Below are 19,180 nucleotides of genomic sequence, written 5' to 3'. Positions count from 1 at the left end.
GTTACTCCCCAACACTGGTAATAACAAGTATTAAAGAGTAGGAGAGGTTGAAATTAATACACTGTGGAGTTTGAGTTTGACACTTTGGTGGAAGTAGGGTTGTCAATTTTGGTTAATTTTGTTTTAATGTTTCCACAAGGATACCATAGGCTGGGACAATATTACCAGCAAGGGCTGTGAGTTTCGATTAATTTTACTTTAAAAAGACAGATTAATTATTAAGAAAAAGAGGCCTCTACTTTCAGTTCAGCGCTCTGTTGACTCAGTGAGCCTTAGGGGTGCATTTCAAAGTGCTATACTTTTACAGGTGATGAAGTTTTAATTTTTTTTGATGTAAATGTCTTGTGATTTATTTTAGTTTCTATTGGCTTTGTAGACACACAGCTAGCCAACTGTGATATGTTAAAACATGGTGCCCACTGCCCAAACTCTATCTCCCCTGGTTTCTTGGCTGCTCTGAAGTGCGCAACACATATGGAGAGGGAGCTAACATTAGCTAGCTAGCTTGCTGCGCTGCTTATTCGGCAATTCCGTTGTTCCGGTGGCGGAACGTGGTCCTGTGGAAACATTGTGCTCACCCTCTGGCCTCCCCTCATGTTGCCTGGGGGAGTAAGCAGCTTCATTTTGAACCGTAAAACCTTTTCAGTATTGTTTACAATGTTAGCACCACTAGCCGTGCTGACACTGCTAACAGTGATAACAGTGATAACATAGTCAACAGTGTTAAAGGGGTTTAATGGCTCTAAATGGAGCTGTTTACTCACCAGGGCGAGCTGGCGGGAGGCCAGGGGGGAACGCAGCGTTTCCTCAGCAACACTGGAGGGTTGGGATAGTGTTACTAGCAGTAATGGCTGGATGATCTGTGCCGCTAAGGATAGCTAGCTCCCACTGGACCCAATTGTTGCGCACTGCAGTAAATTGAAGAGTGGCAAAGTACATGTGTAAGCGGTCAAAAATATTCTCTGTGGTTGACCATTTACATCCCTATTACGAGTAGGAGTCCCTGAATGAGCGATGCCCCTAGCTAGCTCTCACTGGACCCAGTTGGTGCGCAGTGCAGTAAACTGAGTGTCAAAGTTAACTTATAGAACAACATGCGTAACTGGTCAGAAATGTTCTCGGTGGTTAACTGATTATCATTAAATGTTGACATCCCTAGGTGGAAGTTGTGCTCAGCACGCAGGGAGTGGTGAGTCAAAGCTAGTGACAGCAGCAGATTGCAGAGTTTCATCTGCACATATTGGTTCCAATTTTGTAAAAGCATTATCCTAATCACAGAATAGACTTTCCTTTTTGTGTGAAACAGAAGAGTGGGGAATCAAACAAAACAACTGAGCATGCAGGCCCTCCAAAATCTACGACTCAGAATTTGTCTCATCTGTCGGCAGTAATTTGCAGTGCCAGCCAGGAGCTTCATCTGTTTCTCATGCAAATGTGCAATACGTCTTGACCCACATAGAGGCAATCTGCACAGGATAATTTGTGAGTTTTTGTCACAGAGAGACAAAGCAGCACATCCAGTTAATTGAGCAGAATCCGTACCAACACAGTTTGCGGTCCTGTGCTGTTTTTGTGTTTGTGTGTGTGTGTGTGTGTGTGTGTGAGTGTGAGTGAAGGGAAGGAGCAGACAGATGCTTTCATTCATAATAAATGCAAGTCACTTTACAGGCCTGGCGAACATTTCCCTGAAATGTTCTCATATAAGTGGGCTCCTGGCTGACATCATCGCACATTGCACGCACATGTGGGTGTGCATGTGTGTGTGAGTCGTGTTGACTCCTGGTAATGCCATCAAAGTCTCTGTCCAAGACGACATTCACACAGAGCTGGCTGAATCTGAAAATGCTGTTTATATGTCAAAGCATCATTGAGCCACACAAGCACATTAAGACTGTTTTAGTAAGGATGTCCATCAACACTAAAATACCCAAACAATAGAAAAACAGCTAAATCTTTTCTTCTGACTCCTCTGGTCAGCAGTGGGACAGACTTCATCAGAACTCCTTGTTGGACGAGCCAATAGCTCAACAGCATTCTGGTGTCGGTTTGGGGTGGAGCTGTCAGTAACTTTCTGAAATTATCAATTTAACATTCACACCTGCCAGTCCACTAGGTGAGATGAGAAAGTAACTTGAATAAACTGACTCAGGGCAACACCATTGCCTTGTTTCCACCAAACTTTTTTGTTATAGAACCCTTTGAACCTGTACATTTGAAGGTGGAGTTGTTAGCGGGTGGTAATAGCCACGTCACTGCTCCACGGAATGGGGTTGCGCAATTGATGGGATATTCAAAAATACTGGGTTTGTGCATTGAGTCCTTGTCAAGCAAAAGTGACAGTTCTCTCTTGACCAGTCAATGGACTGCAGTGTTTCAAGCCCTGCCTTTTAGTATAGAATAAATTTGGTAGGTACCTCAACAGAGGGGTAAAATAAAACAGAACAAAAGACAAACAAACAGATGGACTGGACTGATTCTATTGATGTCATCCAAAACTTTGGACAATGGAATCGCAAAAATGACTGTTTTAATGCTGAACAAAAACTGAACTACCCCTAATCTGATTTGTAAAGGATTTGGAGTCTTCTCCCTCTCAATAATGGCTGACTTTTCACTCTGCCTTCTAGTGTCGCCGTTCTGAACAGGAATATATGTAAGTATTCCTTTTCACATTTCCCACATAGTTGGACAACGGGTTCTATGAGCTAGTTCTTTTGGCATAACTCATCTCCTGGACTGTGTTCAGACAGACTCTCATTCATTTCAATAAGCCCACTTCATCGACTCAGCAGAGGTGCTGCCACAAAGGGCTCGAATAGTGAAACGCGGGATTGTCTGGCAAAAAAAATCTGATCTTGCTTAACTTTTGCCATCGCAAGGCAGGGCGTTGTCTTTGCCAATCAAATTTGTGTAAGAGCATATTATGGTTACTTTTTTATACCTCTGCATTGGTGATAACTGTGGCAGGGGGCCTTATGTTTTCAGGTTATCCATCTGTCCATACGTACATACATCTTCAAATTTTCTTCAAATCTGGCACACAACGTCCACGTGGACTCAGCAATGAACTGATCAGATTTTGGTGGTCAAAGTGACCCTACGCCCACCTCATTCTTGAAAATGCAATATCTCAAGAGTACCAAGAGGGAGTTTCCTCAAATTTGGCACAAATGTCCACTTGGACTCCAGAATGAACTTATCAGAATTAGTTGGTTGAAAGTCTAAGGTCAAGTTCACTGTAACCTCACAAAACATGTTTTTGGCCATAACTCAAGAATTCTACACTAATTATAACAAAATTTGTGTGTGAATCATCCATGTGAGTCATCCATGTTTTTACAGACGAAGACGTAAACCGTAACTGCAACTTGAATGTTACGTGGAGTTTAGTTTAGCTTTAGTTTAGTTAGCTTAGTGTTTTTCAATGTGAACGGCATATCTGTTCTATTTTTCATGCTATCCTAAAAATGGAAGATAAAGTATTTATGATGTAAAGGATCTATCACTCACTGACTGAAAACTCTTGTCCTATAAAGGTGTCTGACACTGGAGACAGTTTTAAAGCTCAGTTGAAGTCCAAAAAATTCCAGCTTGGTGGAGACAGAGGGCCAAATATACATTTTCATATTTAGTTAACTTAGTATGGACATGCTCTAAAGTCCACATGCAGCACATGCTACATTGTCCAGCAAAAAACATATGCACCTTTCTAAGCCACAGCAAATGTTGTAGTGTATGGCCAACACACTGTTGACACTTGCAGCTATGCCAGCTGACACTGAAGTCTGACCTTACGTTGAACTGTTCGCTGTTGCTCCCTCAGCTAGTTAAGATTATGTACTTCGTTTCTTGCCCTTTGAGATCCACTGTCTCTCACTTGCACTCTTTCACTTACTGTCTCTCTCTCACACACACACACACACACACACACACACACCTGCGCGCTCTCTTAAGTGTGTCTAGGTCAAGTAGAATGGAAAAGACCGTGAAACATGCTGGAAAGTAATTTGTGAGTTTGGAAGTCAGTCAGCTAGGTGTTTGTACTTTGCGGTTGTTTGCTGCCTGACCTGACCCAGTGTGACTGATGGTATCAAAATGTTGGAAGTCTGTGAGGAAGCTGTTGCTGAACAGAAAGGGGACTGGTTTTAATAATCTCACATGTGGCTCCTCTTCCATTGTGTTGTAAAGGGAATGTGGTAGCAGTGTTAGCCTCAGGTTAAAGGGTCTGCAGGGTTTGTTATCAAGTTTGTCACACTCTTTCTCTCTCATTTACACATACTTTTACAATGCTTACTGATACCATGTCTCCTCTAAGGTATGGAGTGATTTAATCTTGCCTCTTGAATTCTTCAGGTGTGAAGCCATGTCTGTGTCAGTCCCAGTGCAGAGTGCAGTTTATTTCAGACATGTGCTTATGGCTTGACGTTGGTTCCAGATCCACAAACCCTCTGACAAATGTTTCCCGCATTTTCCGAATGATGTTCCAACATGTTCCCCTCGCTTGTCCCCACCCCCACTCCATCTTATTCTTTTCCGGTGTGCATGTGTGCTTTTATAGACAAGAGGTCACCAGTAGTGACTGTCTTTTCTCTCCCTCCCTCTGGCTGCTCCACTTATCTACAGCCCAGCCTGTTAGTAGACTTACTGTGGCTCAGTCTTTAGGCTTTCTTTTCTCTTCAGACTTAGCTGATTTGTTGAGAACGATTACTTTTTGTTTAGAAATGTTTGTTGGAGTTCAAGGGAGGCAGATGTCGATCCTTGTTAAAGCTCTGGAAGACATAAAGCAGAGGAAATACGAAGCAAGGCCAAAGCTGGATGGACCCTCTCTTGGATTCTTAAAGCACCATCGGAGAGATGGGAAATATTCAAAGAGCCACAAAGAGGAAACGGTAACAGAGAGAAACAGAGGGAAGAGGATCGGTGCCTTCTGAGAAGTGAACTAGCTTTCAGGGTAATGAGCAATATGTGAACTTGCTAACTAGGCTTATTCTCTTTGACCTTAATTTAAACTGAGGATTAGCCATCTCATCAGAGTTCTTGGTGAAAAGCCAAGGCTTGTTTTGCCTCGAGCAAACTCAAAAGAAGGATTGGGAAGGAAACTAGCTGCTCATTCCCTTGGAGAAAGCTTTTGCATATTTCCTTTGGCAAGGAACTTGAAGCGATTAAAAAGCTAATTTATTTGGACTGACTTCAAGAGAAGAAAAACACACCGCATTTACATTTATTGCCGTAATGGATTTGGATCAGTTCTATAGCTCAGCCCAGGAGCATGCTGTTTATCTACCTGAATTCAGCTCATCAAAGGATCCAAGAACTTATTGATAATCTCCGTCTTCTCAGGCAATGGAGCTTCGTAAGAGAGTTAAGCTGAGCAAGCTGCAACATAATTCAGGCCTTTCACGAGATGCAGCAGTTGAAGGGAGATGCAGCAGTAACATGATGTGGTGGACAGAAAGGTCGAATGCCACACAGGAGGGCACTGGGGAGGTTTGTCTGCATGGAGGATCCGGTACTTGTTCTGGTTCAGACATTCTACCCTGGTGGCCTTGGCGACAGTGTGTTTCCATGGCAGCAGGGCTGTTATTAGCTGGGCTTCTGGCACTGAGTCAGGCTTGGTGCGTCAACGCCATCCACGAGAATCTGCTGTGGTTTTCTCAGCTCACGGTAGGAGTTATGATACTGTGTTCATTTAAAACTTTGATTAAACAAGCACATCACAGACAAGCTCTCGCTCACAGTAACAGCTTGCAGTTGGAGTTCCAGGGGTTCAGATGGTAACATGGTGCAAATAAAAACTGTCACACCCCTCAGCTGTCCAATCTCTGTTCACAGTAGGAGTTTTTCTTGGGGCAAAATATATATTTTTTAAATATTTTTTCCCCTCTGCCTGTGTTCATTGTCCTCCTTGTTGTCACGAGCAGCCATGCTGCTTGAATTCCTGACTGTTCTTCATTGTGATTGATCAGTAAATCAAAGCAGTTCAGGTTTACAAATAAAATGATCCACATTTAAAAAAATATTTTCACTTAAAAAACATCCTGCCCTGTCTAAGTTAAGGACAAAATGGACACTTGGTTTCTATGTTTTAAAAAGGTCATTTTTAATAGATCTTAAGAGGTATGCTGTTGTAACTGTACTACGGATGGGGTTGTAGAGGAGCTCAATGACGATACAATACAATACAATAATGGTTATATCATGATACACTCAGTTATACAATAAACACTATGTTTTTATAAAACAGGAAATAATCATAACCCATATTTTTAGTTCACCTTTGCAGAGCAGTCAAACGATATACAGTACAGGCCAAAAGTTTGGACACACCTTCTCATTCAATGCGTTTTCTTTATTTTCATGACTATATACATTGTAGATTCTCACTAAAGGCATCAAAACTATGAATGAACACATGTGGAGTTATGTACTTAACAAAAAAAGGTGAAATAACTGAAAACATGTTTTATATTCTAGTTTCTTCAAAATAGCCACCCTTTGCTCTAATTACTGCTTTGCACACTCTTGGCATTCTCTCGATGAGCTTCAAGAGGTAGTCACCTGAAATGGTTTCCACTTCACAGGTGTGCCTTATCAGGGTTAATTAGTGGAATTTCTTGCTCTATCAATGGGGTTGGGACCATCAGTTGTGTTGTGCAGAAGTCAGGTTAATACACAGCCGACAGCCCTATTGGACAACTGTTAAAATTCATATTATGGCAAGAACCAATCAGCTAACTAAAGAAAAACGAGTGGCCATCATTACTTTAAGAAATGAAGGTCAGTCAGTCCGGAAAATTGCAAAAACTTTAAATGTGTCCCCAAGTGGAGTCGCAAAAACCATCAAGCGCTACAACGAAACTGGCACACATGAGGACCGACCCAGGAAAGAAAGACCAAGAGTCACCTCTGCTTCTGAGGATAAGTTCATCCGAGTCACCAGCCTCAGAAATGGCAAGTTAACAGCAGCTCAGATCAGAGACCAGATGAATGCCACACAGAGTTCTAGCAGCAGACCCATCTCTAGAACAACTGTTAAGAGGAGACTGCGCGAATCAGGCCTTCATGGTCAAATAGCTGCTAGAAAACCACTGCTAAGGAGAGGCAACAAGCAGAAGAGATTTGTTTGGGCCAAGAAACACAAGGAATGGACATTAGACCAGTGGAAATCTGTGCTTAGGTCTGATGAGTCCAAATTTGAGATCTTTGGTTCCAACCACCGTGTCTTTGTGAGACGCAGAAAAGGTGAACGGATGGATTCCACATGCCTGGTTCCCACTGTGAAGCATGGAGGAGGAGGTGTGATGGTGTGGGGGTGTTTTGCTGGTGACACTGTTGGGGATTTATTCAAAAGTGAAGGCACACTGAACCAGCATGGCTACCACAGCATCCTGCAGCGACATGCCATCCCATCCAGTTTGCGTTTAGTTGGACCATCATTTATTTTTCAACAGGACAATGACCCCAAACACACCTCCAGGCTGTGTAAGGGCTATTTGACCAAGAAGGAGAGTGATGGAGTGCTGCGGCAGATGACCTGGCCTCCAGAGTCACCGGACCTGAACCCAATCGAAATGGTTTGGGGTAAGCTGGACCGCAGAGTGAAGGCAAAGGGGCCAACAAGTGCTAAACACCTCTGGGAACTCCTTCAAGACTGTTGGAAAACCATTTCAGGTGACTACCTCTTGAAGCTCATGGAGAGAATGCCAAGAGTGTGCAAAGCAGTAATCAGAGCAAAGGGTGGCTATTTTGAAGAAACTAGAATATAAAACATGTTTTCAGTTATTTCACCTTTTTTTGTTAAGTACATAACTCCACATGTGTTCATTCATAGTTTTGATGCCTTCAGTGAGAATCTACAATGTAAATAGTCATGAAAATAAAGAAAACGCATTGAATGAGAAGGTGTGTCCAAACTTTTGGCCTGTACTGTACATCAAACTAGGGCTGCACCCGACAATAAATATCTCATAGCGTCAGGTAAATATCTCACCTAAATAGGATTTGGCAGTTTAATATGAGTGTTAAACAATTTCTTACTTTTTCTCCACATAGAGTTTTAATGTTTGAGCGGGGTTCAGCAGGACATTCATTTTAACAGCGACATTCATGTAATACAGTAAAGAAGCTAACTGCACTAACGACAAATTGGAAATGTGCCACAACATTTTTTGCCGTCGCTAAAACAGAAGCCAGATACTGTATAGTATTAAGTTGCTGTGAGTGGTAAATGTATCACTTCTAAGCAGAGGGCAGATAATGATGTTATTTCAGAGCCTTACGGGGCAAAGCCCCCCCTCCTCTAGGCAGCTGCCTCTGTGTCTGCAGCAGCCTGTACTGAAGAGCAGTGTGAAAGCGAGGAGCAATATCAAAAACAATCTCAGTTGATCGAGGGGTTTCTGACTGATGATTTTGATCTCCGACTTTCAGGGGGCAGCCCTACATGGTGTGTGAAATGTTGTGTAAAAAAAAAAAAGGGAATCGTGTCTGCTTTGCAACACAGCATGTGTCGTCATTGATGTATCAATGATCATCAGTGACTTGTAACTTTGTCCAGTAATTGTGCGGTTGCTGGTTTAATCCCCAGCCTTTTTTGGCCTGTCCTGTCATGTTACAGTGTCGTTGAGCAAGACATTGAGCCCCAGATTTCTTCCAATGGCCAGCCGAGCGCCATCAGTGTGTGAGATTGTGTTCATAGTTGACTGAAAAGCAAATTGTAGAGTAACTAGACTTGCACTTGTACAGCACCTTTCTAGTCTTCCAACCACCCAAGGCGCTTTTACACTACACAACCACATTCACCCAGTCACACACACTAACACAGTGGTGGCCAAGACTACCGTAGAATGTGCCCCCTGCTCATCTAAACATTGACATGCACTCACACACTGATGGCTCAGCCATCAGGAGCAATTTGGAGTCAAGTATCTTGAACCGATCTTACAATTAGTGGTTGGCCCGCTCTATCTCCTAAACCACAGCCGCCCCCAGTGTGCTTTGTCTGCTCAGTGAGAAAAGTGCTATGTAAGTGCGGCCCACTCACCATTTACCATATCAATCAGTCTTAAACTGGCAAAAAGAGGGAACTATGAGCAATAAGGATAGTTCTAGAGTTAAAGGGGCTCTATGTGATATTCGGAGCATGAGTTGTCTGGACACAAGGGATGTTCCTGGTGACTAATTTCCCTGTCGACTAAACGAAAAATATTAATTAAGACACGTCTAAAAAGAGGAAAACACTCAGAAAACAATCAAAATGTAGCACAGTTTATTGTTAAGTATTTGAAACATTGTCCCAAAAATATTGTGTGCATTAAGAGCCCTTTGAAGTCTTTAATAACAATCTTCAACAACCATGTAGGATTTTAAATGTACGAGACACTTTCTGCTGTGCGGGATGAATGTGAACATTCAGGCTCAACATATTCCATTAACTTCCTGAAGCCTTTACCTTCAGCAAAGTTAAGTGGAAGCATATCTTGCGAGGTCATTGTCATGATGAGCTGCGTTATCTTCCCCGGCCTGGGTGGGATCACAGCGTCTCCAGGTGAACAATGTCAATTTGGGCTATGTGTGGCTAGCACCGCTAGCAGCAGCAGCTGTCGTTGTGCAGGCTAACATTCAAATGCTTGAGTTGAATGTGGTTACACAGGGCTTGACGCTAACTTTTTTCCCAAGGAGCACATGTGCTCCTAAGTTGAAAAAGTAAGGAGCGCACAAAGAACTTTAGGGGCACAATGTAAATTGATCAAATAATGTGTTTTCCGTAATAAACGTGATGCAAATAGACATTTACAAGCAAAATTATTTCATGAATTTGTATACAAAATGTACAGAAAGGTAAAATCATCAAGTTTTGAAAAAGTATTGCAATTTCATTGTCTTTAATGTTATTATCTTATATATATTATCGTTGCAATATGATTATCTTATATAATGTTATTACTATCCTAAAACATTCTCCAGGTCCTCTGAAACTCTGCAGGACTTAAGCCTCTTTTACATAGAGCTTTCGTGGTGCCCACTGAGGGGTAGGGCGCAGAGGACAGGATTTGGGGGAGTACAGGCTCGTTCAGGAGCTACAGCTCCATGGTGACCGCTTCCGGGTCTACTTCAGGCTCTTCTCTGCTATTGGACGCGCGGCGCCGAGGTGTCGTCACAGCGTGTTGCAGTGAAATTAAAAAAATTTCAATTCAGCTCGGCGGCAGAGCGGTGCGCTCTTGCGCCGCGGTAGCACATACACAATGAATGGGTTCGTCGGCGGAGGTCTGCGCTTTGCGCGCTCTGTGTGAAAAGGGCTTTGTTTCCACCCTGCCCAGCAGCGGTACCGTGGCGAACGGTCCCTAAAGGCCTCTACACATGATCAGCTGTAACGCCCGGGTTCCACTGGCTGCAAACGTAAGCGTCACGTCAGCGTCACGTCAGCGTAGCGTCGCGGCATATTCATTTGGGCTCCACTGACTGCATACGGAAGCAACACGTAGAGAAACCAGCGGGGTTGTTTACCGTTTGCTGAGCCATGAAATGTTAAAGCATTTTCCACCTAAGTTATTACATATATTTGAGTTATCTACAAGTTTACTGTACTGTTTGTCATCTACTTGCTTTCAAATGTCCGCCACGGACATTTACACAATGTCACGGATAAACATGGGTAAATGCATGAAAAAAAATCATCACATATCACCTCTGATAATGGTTTATTCATTTAAAAACACATTGTGCTCGTTTAGCACACTATTTCATGTAGTTTTTATCTGCTGGAGGGTCGCGTAGGGGAGCGTAGCGCGACAAAAATAGAAGAGCATCCTAAAATAGAGAGTTGTCGCGTGGCAGACGGGGGTTGTCGCACAGCTATATCAAATAAAATTGTCTATGTAAAAATGACTGATATCTCCCTGTGTTATGAACTCTCTGTTGTGCTCCTCAGGTCTCAAAAGCCTGCTGGTTTTCACTCAACTAAAAGTTTAAAGAGTTTAAACTAGGTGGATTAAATGAGCTAGCTGGTGGGAACACATTTGCCTGGTGTCCTGCATGTTGTTGATCCTCCCTGATTGCTATAGAAGCACATGTGCTGTCAGGTAATGACAGACTGGGTATGATGATCTGCAGGACATCACAGGAATTAAATAGCCAGGCTTATTAAATTCTGCTATCAGTTCTGCTTAAGATGATGAGATGTAGCTGCACAGACGGGGCTAAAGACTACAAAGGGACATGTTATATATATAAAAGTGTATTTGAATGTCATTTCATGGAGGAATTTTGTCTTTTTCAGCATGAAAGCTGAATTTGTAAAGCAGATGGAAATCAGCAGGGTTGTTCCATTTAGTGTCAGTTTGTCGATGAATCATCAAGGTTTTCGTCTCCATAATTTGTTTCTTATGGCTCTTTATAAGGGATGAGCTTTTAATCATGACTCATCACTGGAAAAAGATGCTATAAATGGCATCGTCATTATACTTAAATATGCTTTGGTTTTTAGTAAGCAGATTTCAAGATCTTTAGGGATGACCACTTCCATCATGGAGGGACAGTGCTGGAGACTTTTAGTTAAATCAGATAACCAATATGTCAAAGAAATATATCACTATAGTTAAAGGATGTATTTTTTGGTTGAGCACAGACGTGAAAAGTATTTACAAACTGGACATGATAGATGGATGATTGAGTTAATATTCCGCAGCCGGTTTTTCACTGTTTGCTCTCAGTTTTTACCCCCCAGTGGAACAGTAATGATGCATGGCAAGCAGAAAATCTCCCGGGAAGACATCGTCTAAGCACCTACACACACACACACACACACACACACCCACACCCACACACCACTACCTGTCGTATTGTTACTGTTGAGGATTACGAGTGTATTAGCCGCTTTGCCTCTATCCTCCATGTTTCTGTCATGCTTTGCCAGGATATCTGTTTTCCATATTTTGGAGAATAGAAGTCTTTGGTTTCATATAGCTGAAATCCCCTTTTTTGCTTTCAGGAAGTGGAGCGGGAGATCTCATTTCGGACAGAGTGTGGACTGTACTACTCCTACTACAAGCAAATGTTGCAGGCCCCAACAATACACGAAGGTATACACTATGTTTATGATTATATTATTTTCTGTGTTTATATTGCACCAATACTGGCCTTTTATTGAATTAATCAAATATCAGCCTAATTATGGGTCTATTTATGTCATCCTTGATTTTATGAGCGTAATTGACTGTTTACTAAACATGTCACCTATAGACGAATTCGGTGAGCGATTTGTGTATGCCGCCACCTTGCGGCGGCGCCATTGCTGCGGTGACATGTGTCAGTCATCAATTCATTATGCTGTCATTGTGAACTGACTCTCTACAGTGACAGCATCATGAATAGCTGGATTGATGATGTTAGACAGTGGCCTCCGGTAACTGATGAAGGTATCTTAAATGAGCACCGATATTAATTTAGAAATTAATCATTTGTTTGAGCGATAAGCAGGAAAGATTAGAGTAATAGGGAGATAACAGACTGTATCATTAAACACTGTGTAATATAACGTTAGCATACGTTACGTGTGCTGACATTAGCAAGCTAGCAGTGTGACATTTAATCATTATGGACAGGCTATACGTGACTAAAAACAACAACAACAACACGTGTTTGTGTTTTGTTTTAGGTATTCAAGAATATTTTATTGATCGCCTGGCCTCCGATGACCAGAAAAACGGCAATTACAGGTCTCTGATTGAGGGTCAAAATTACCTGAGCTCCGGATGGGTCGGGCAAATTTTACACCACCTTTTAGACGACCATCACATCATATTGAAGGCGATCAATATTGATCGACTTCAGTATGATGTGATGGTCACGTAGCCTGTCCATAATGATTAAATGTCACGCTGCTAGCTTGCTAACGTCAGCACACGTAACGTATGCTAACGTTATATTACACAGTGTTTAATGATACAGTCTGTTATCTCTCTATTACTCTAATCTTTCCTGCTTATCGTTCAAACAAATGATACATTTCTAAATTAATATCGGTGCTCATTTAAGATACCTTCATCAGTTACCGGAGGCCACTGTCTAATATCATCAATCCAGCTATTCATGATGCTGTCATTGTAGAGAGTCAGTTCACAATGACAGCATAATGAATTGATGACTGACACATGTCACTGCAGCAATGGCGCCGCCGCAAGATGGCGGCATACACAAATCGCTCGCCGAATTCGTCTACACGGCAATTGTCTAATCACTGGCACCGAAGTACTGTCAAGCTTTGAGTTTTTTCTACATGCTAAAGTAATATGCATGGGAATTCTGGTGACAGAGATACTCTGTATCCAGTTTTGAAGGTGATGTCTCTTTTGGCTTTTACAAAATAGGAAAATAAAACTAAAGAAAAGAGCAAAAGTATAAGGAATGCATCAAACAGTCTGTTTTATCTGATATATTGTCATCTGCAAATGATAGCAAGTAGCGCTAACTAGCTTACCACAGTAGGAACCCAGCTGTATTAGCCAATGTATCATCAATCAACTACATAATTTTTCAGGGTAAGAGCTTCACTCTTGACTGAATGATACACTGCTAATGTAGTATTTTCTCACTGTGTGGAAGCTGTATTAGATACAAATTAATTTCCTAGGATGATGAAGGCATGACCCGCCCTACTCTGCCTTACTCTGCCTCTGATTGGCTTACCCTTACATTCTTACACTAACTGTAACCAGTCCCACTCATCTTCACTAAACCCGAACCAACCCAACCAATGAGGGCAACAAGTACTAGCCAATCAAGGAGGGTAGGGCTTGGTCATGCCTTCTCCATCCTTGGAAAAAAACCTTCCTGGATGTTACCAGAGAGTTCATCCCAATACCTGATCTTACATCCACGTTTCCCTCTCTTGCATCTCTAACTTGCATCTAACCTCCGCCCACGTAAGACACAGGGGAGAGATGCGAGGATGAGATGTGAAGAAAGATGAAACAAGGAAATACACCTTTAGAGAAATGAGACATATTTTATTTTTAGGTGTCATGTGAAGCAACGTCCGCTTGTGATGACGGCAGCAGCTGATCACAGCTGGATCAGCTATCAGTAGGCTTTAAAGACTTTATTAAACAAATTAAAATTCTGTAACACATCAACCCGACACCCGGGAACTAACAGCCTGGTGCGACTGAATGGAAATGACGATCATTGATGTAAACGTGTTTCTTGCAGGCAGATACTCTTTCTGATTTTAATTGTATCGATATTGAACGTTGATGAGGGAAATAACAGATTGTGAAGAGAAAAATGTTTCTGATGAACGAAGAAAGTAGTTTGTAGTCCTCTTGCTCAGATGTGTAAGTAGATGGTGGTGAATTAGAAAACAAATTGAATATAAAACGTGGTAGTGATACACTTGAGTTGAATCTCTTATATGTCTTCTCTCTGGTATGAAACTCCAGTGATATTGTGATGTCTTAGTTCAGTCTGGTCAGCTGTGGCGCTGCGCTGTCCAGTCAACTCCCGTCAGCATATCCTGAGGAAGTGTTATATTTGCTAAACACATTTGCTTGTTGGTCCTCATCTTAGAAGCCTTCTCTTTTATTACATTAAAAGTAAAAACATACCTTTTGGAAATACAATCAGGTGTGCCAGCTAAGCAGCCTCATAGGGCAATATCAGAATTAAGTAACAGTCCAATCTGGCATTTCTATCATATTTATAATCTAGGATTAACCAGCTTTACACTTTGTTGAAAGACCAGTGCTGTTTCTTTACTTTGTCCTCTATGTGTATCATCAGCTGGTGAGTACATTTTGCCTGGGATTTGCAGCTTTAGCCTCAGGTGTTTCAGGATGGTGTCATTTATCTAACTATTAAATATATATTTAAAACCCTTTTTCAGGATTCGTTTTAAAACGAGTCAGCTGGCATCACTCAAAAGTCATCCAGAGATGATGTTTTCGACCAGCTAATGGAGCTAAAATTAGATTAATTAGGTTGTAGCTAGGTTGTGTAAAATCATATAACTCGAAAGTTTGTGGATATTTTGATAACTGTGAAACAACTGTAGTAATTGGTACTTGGTATTAATATCTCAAAAAAGCGATTCTTGACTAAATAGACTTTTTTTTTTACATAAGGCAGCTGTCTCTCACTGTTACAAGGAGAAAGACACTTTTTCCCTCCGTTTTCCAGCCAGGCCGAACAAATCACTGCAGTTTCTCGTGACGCACAGTCTGGTCTGAGGGAAATTGGTCTAATTATTTGTTCCCATTATCATGTAAAATTCCTAGTTGGAAACGAGCCTAATTTTCGACCAAGGCAAATAATTGAGCTGTTGGCTAATCAGTTGAGGAACTGGCTGACCTCCCTTTCTGTCTCACTCTGTGCTCACTTTTTTTCTTCCTGTCAGCAGAACGGCTAAATATGCAAAAAACTACAGTAGTTTCGGATAAAGGAGGGAGAAGAAAACTATATGGATGGCATGATGGAAGAAATGACAAAGTAACAGATTGATGTGTTGAAGGAAAAAGAGTTTGGTGGGAGAAAATAAGCAAGGAGGTGTGAATAAAGAAGAGGAAGAAAGATACAGAAGCATGAGAGGAAAGGTATAAGGACAGAAGGATAGAGGAGCTAAGATAGGTTAGAAGAATTAAAGTGAGGAAGGTAGGAAGGACTAAAGGAAGGGGGAAAGAATAGGGATAAAGTGAAAATGACAGTTTGAAAGGAAGATAAAAAGGAATGAATGAAGTGGAGTGGGCTGTGTGTGGGTAGTAATGTGTACTTTGTTTATGGAAAACAGTGCTGGTTTTATGGTCTTACATGGATCAAGAACACAGCAGTGATCAGGCTGACACATCCCTGCCTGCAGCAAAAACTCAGCTCTACGCTGCAAGTTTGGTGTCACGCTTCGTTCCAGTCAAACCAAATACATAATAATGATACTGCGCCCAGTGCCCAATTTGGAATAATGACACCAGTGTGTGTGCACTCATATAACATCAGTACTAGTCTTTTTGCAGGCCATGATAATGCCATTGTTAAAGGATAATTCTGGTTTATTAGGGTCTTGTTTTAATAGTATTTGCCAATGATAATGTAAACCAGCAATAATAGATTTTTTTTGGCCACTTGGTGGCAGCAGAAACAAGCTTTGAACACAACACTGCTGAATTATCACCTTCTAAGCTTATGTGGAAAATTTGTTAGGGAACTGTTGCTTATAGGCAAGTCCAGCAGATATGGAGCAATATTTGCCATGTTTGTAGAAGCCTGGCAAATGTTAGTCCAATATATGTTTTCCTTTCAACTTTGTTGTGCATCCTACTAACTTTTTAGAAAAAATACCTGGCTCTTAAGCTGCTAAATTTTTCAGTAATTCACCACATGCTCACTAACTTTGTCTGTCTACTGTTTGGTGCTGACTCTGAGCAGCTATTATGCAATGGGGTTTTAGAGCTTTTAATGCCTCCATGCTGGCGACAATGTTGGCCAGAGGCATTATGTTTTTAGGTTGTCCATTTGTCTGTCCCATTTTCTTGAACAAGATATCTCAAGAAAGCTGTGAATGAATTTCCTCAAATTTGGCAAAAACGTTCACTTGGATTCAAGGATGAAGTTATAGGTCAAAGGTCACTGTGATCTCACAAAACATATTTGGGCAAAAATTCATTTGTTGATTATGACAAAATTTCACAGAAAGGTCCAGTAGGAAAATGATGAAATGATGACATTTTATATCTAAAAGGTCAAAGGTCAACATCACCGTGACAGCATAATGTTTTGCAAAATACACTTTTCTGGACATCACTCAAAGCTAGGGGAGATTGTGACCATATTTCACATTTGTTTAGATTATAAATTGGTGACACTAATCTTGGGTGCCCTCCTTAAAACTGTACTGATTGTGTAGATCTTTTCTGCTGCCATATTGAAGATGAGTGTGACGCATCCAGGTTTAAGAATTTGTAGCTTATTTGCAGCAACATCCATATTTGAAGGGTTGTTTACGGTTGTCTACTACATATGAGTCTGGACAGACATTGATGAAAATTGCAACTTGACTGGTTGGAGGAGGCATACAACCACAAGGTGGTAGTTCTAGTTGGCTGCCTGCTACATCTTAAAACAGTGTTGATGAGAGTGGTGAGAGTTAACTGGAATATTAAAGTAGCAGTCGTCAAGCTAAAACAGCAGGCTGAAAGAGGATAAAACACTCTAAAGCTGAGGGTAATTGCAAAGTAAGGTGATAATTCTCTGTGGGTTATTCACTAAGGGCAACATCTGTCACATGTAAGTAGTCAGTAGGAATATATTGTAAACGGTAAAAATATTGCCTTGCCCATACAGTGGCTTTTAAGCTTATTGGGAAGAACTTCCCCATCCTTCTACAGGATTTCCTGCAGGAAGTTGTGTAGCAGAGGCAGTATGCCACCTAGATCATGACTCATCTTCTCTCATGATCACTTTATTTAGTACATTATGGTGTAAATGACAGCTACACTCAATTATATATGACATTTGCTGTATGAAATAGCGCCTCACCTTTTTATGTTGCCGTGCAGGTGATAGCCGTGGTGGGAGGCATTATGTCCGTCCGTCCATCCATCCCATTCTTGTGAATGTGATTTCTCAAGAACTTCAGAGAGTTTCTTCAAATTTGGCACATAATTTCCATTTGGACTCAAGGATGAATTTTTTGATGGTCAGAGTTCAAGGTCACCATGACCTTGCCTCTGTCTCATTCTTGTGAATGTGATATCTCAAAAACACTGTGAGGAAATTTCTTCAAATTTGGCAGAACCATCTACTTGGATTCAAGGATGAACTGAAGAGAATTTGGTGGTCAGGATTCAAGGTCACTTGAACTTGCATCCGGCTCATTCTTGTAAATGTGCCATCTCAAGTAGGCCTTGAGGGACTTTCCTCAAATTTGGCACAAATGTCCACTTGGACTCTCAAGTGAACTGGTTAGAATTTGTTGGTCAGAAGTCAAAGGTCAAAGTCACTGTGACCTCACAAAACACGGTTTTTGGTCATAACTAATAGCATTTAATGATGAAGTAATGACATTTTATATCCCAAAGTTCAGAGGTCAGCTTCACTGTTACATCATAATGTTCTGCTAAAATACTTTTCTGGCCATTACTCAACGTCATATCTCAGGAACAGAGAAGAGACATTTGGCCAGATACTGAATTGGTGACACTAATCTTGTGTGCCTACCTTGAAACTGTGCTAATGACTGTGCAGGCTGGGATAGGATGTATGTGAAGCATTCATGTTTTCACAGACATGGATGTATACTGTAACTGCAGCTTGATGGGGTTATGGAGGCATACAAGTGCAAGGCTGTAATTTTAGTTTTACAAGGTTCATGTGTTAATTTCATTATTTTTTCATGATGTTAGTGGAGATTAATGGGCTTTACAGGCTGCCTTCATGTGAAGGTGCTATAAAACACTGCAGGACGGGAAGCCCTGACATATTTAGTTTTTTTTTTTTTATTAAAAAATGCAGTACAACAGTACTTAGTAATTTTTATTTGAGCAGAGGGATTTATGTTTGAGGGCTTCCAAGGATAGTTACACTGATGGGTTCAGGCATCCATTGTCCTCTCAGCAATTACAGAATTAAATTCAAGCAGAATATTATGTATTTTTAGTGGTTGACAGACATTTCAAATAGTTATTCTTTAAAAGCAGCACCATACCCTGTAAATGAGCAAAGACAGCTTTAGGAAACATTCATCCCCCAATAATAATTGTTAAAATCAGTCTGTGTCACTGTGAAGAAATGGTGGCATTTCTAAATTGTGTGTGTATGTGTGTGTGTTTCCAGGGCTCTCAGAATTGATCCATGACAACTTGACAGAATCTAAGAGGACCATTAATCTCCTACAGCGAATGAATATCTACCAAGAGGTCTTTCTCAGTGTTCTCTACAGACTGTTGCCCATACAGGTAACACATCACTCAGCTGTCAGCTATTTACAATTGGCTTGTAAAACACAAAAGATTAGAGTAATGACTGCCACACTTCAATGTGATTGACTGTCTCTGTGACTTTTCTTGTCATTTTGGCCCGTGAAATAAAGCATTCCCAAAGTGTGAAAAATGTAAAAATAATATCACACTCCAAGACTGTATTTTGTCGTATTATTTGCCATGCTTTAAAACAAACATTCATGACTGAATCATGCAAT

At 41.2% G+C, this 19,180-nt stretch overlaps 1 protein-coding gene across 5 annotated transcripts in view; it reads left to right on the top strand.

The window, feature by feature from the left end:
* Positions 1 to 19,180, top strand: part of dpy19l3 (dpy-19 like C-mannosyltransferase 3) — a 111,141-nt gene that overhangs the window by 7,220 nt on the left and 84,741 nt on the right. For 3 of the 5 annotated variants that reach the window (XM_078161869.1, XM_078161874.1, XM_078161870.1), the window contains exons 4-5: positions 11,987 to 12,077; positions 18,817 to 18,938. In XM_078161869.1, the coding sequence (XP_078017995.1) occupies positions 11,987 to 12,077; positions 18,817 to 18,938 (213 nt within the window). Of the gene's footprint in view, positions 1 to 5,224; positions 5,665 to 11,986; positions 12,078 to 18,816; positions 18,939 to 19,180 lie in introns of those variants that run through there. The other 2 variants (XM_078161868.1, XM_078161867.1) reach the window with 1 other exon arrangement.

The sequence above is a fragment of the Epinephelus lanceolatus genome, chromosome 2 (assembly GCF_041903045.1).
Source record: "Epinephelus lanceolatus isolate andai-2023 chromosome 2, ASM4190304v1, whole genome shotgun sequence".
NCBI classification, from domain to species: domain Eukaryota; kingdom Metazoa; phylum Chordata; class Actinopteri; order Perciformes; family Serranidae; genus Epinephelus; species Epinephelus lanceolatus.
This window is presented reverse-complemented; position numbering and strand designations above follow the sequence as displayed.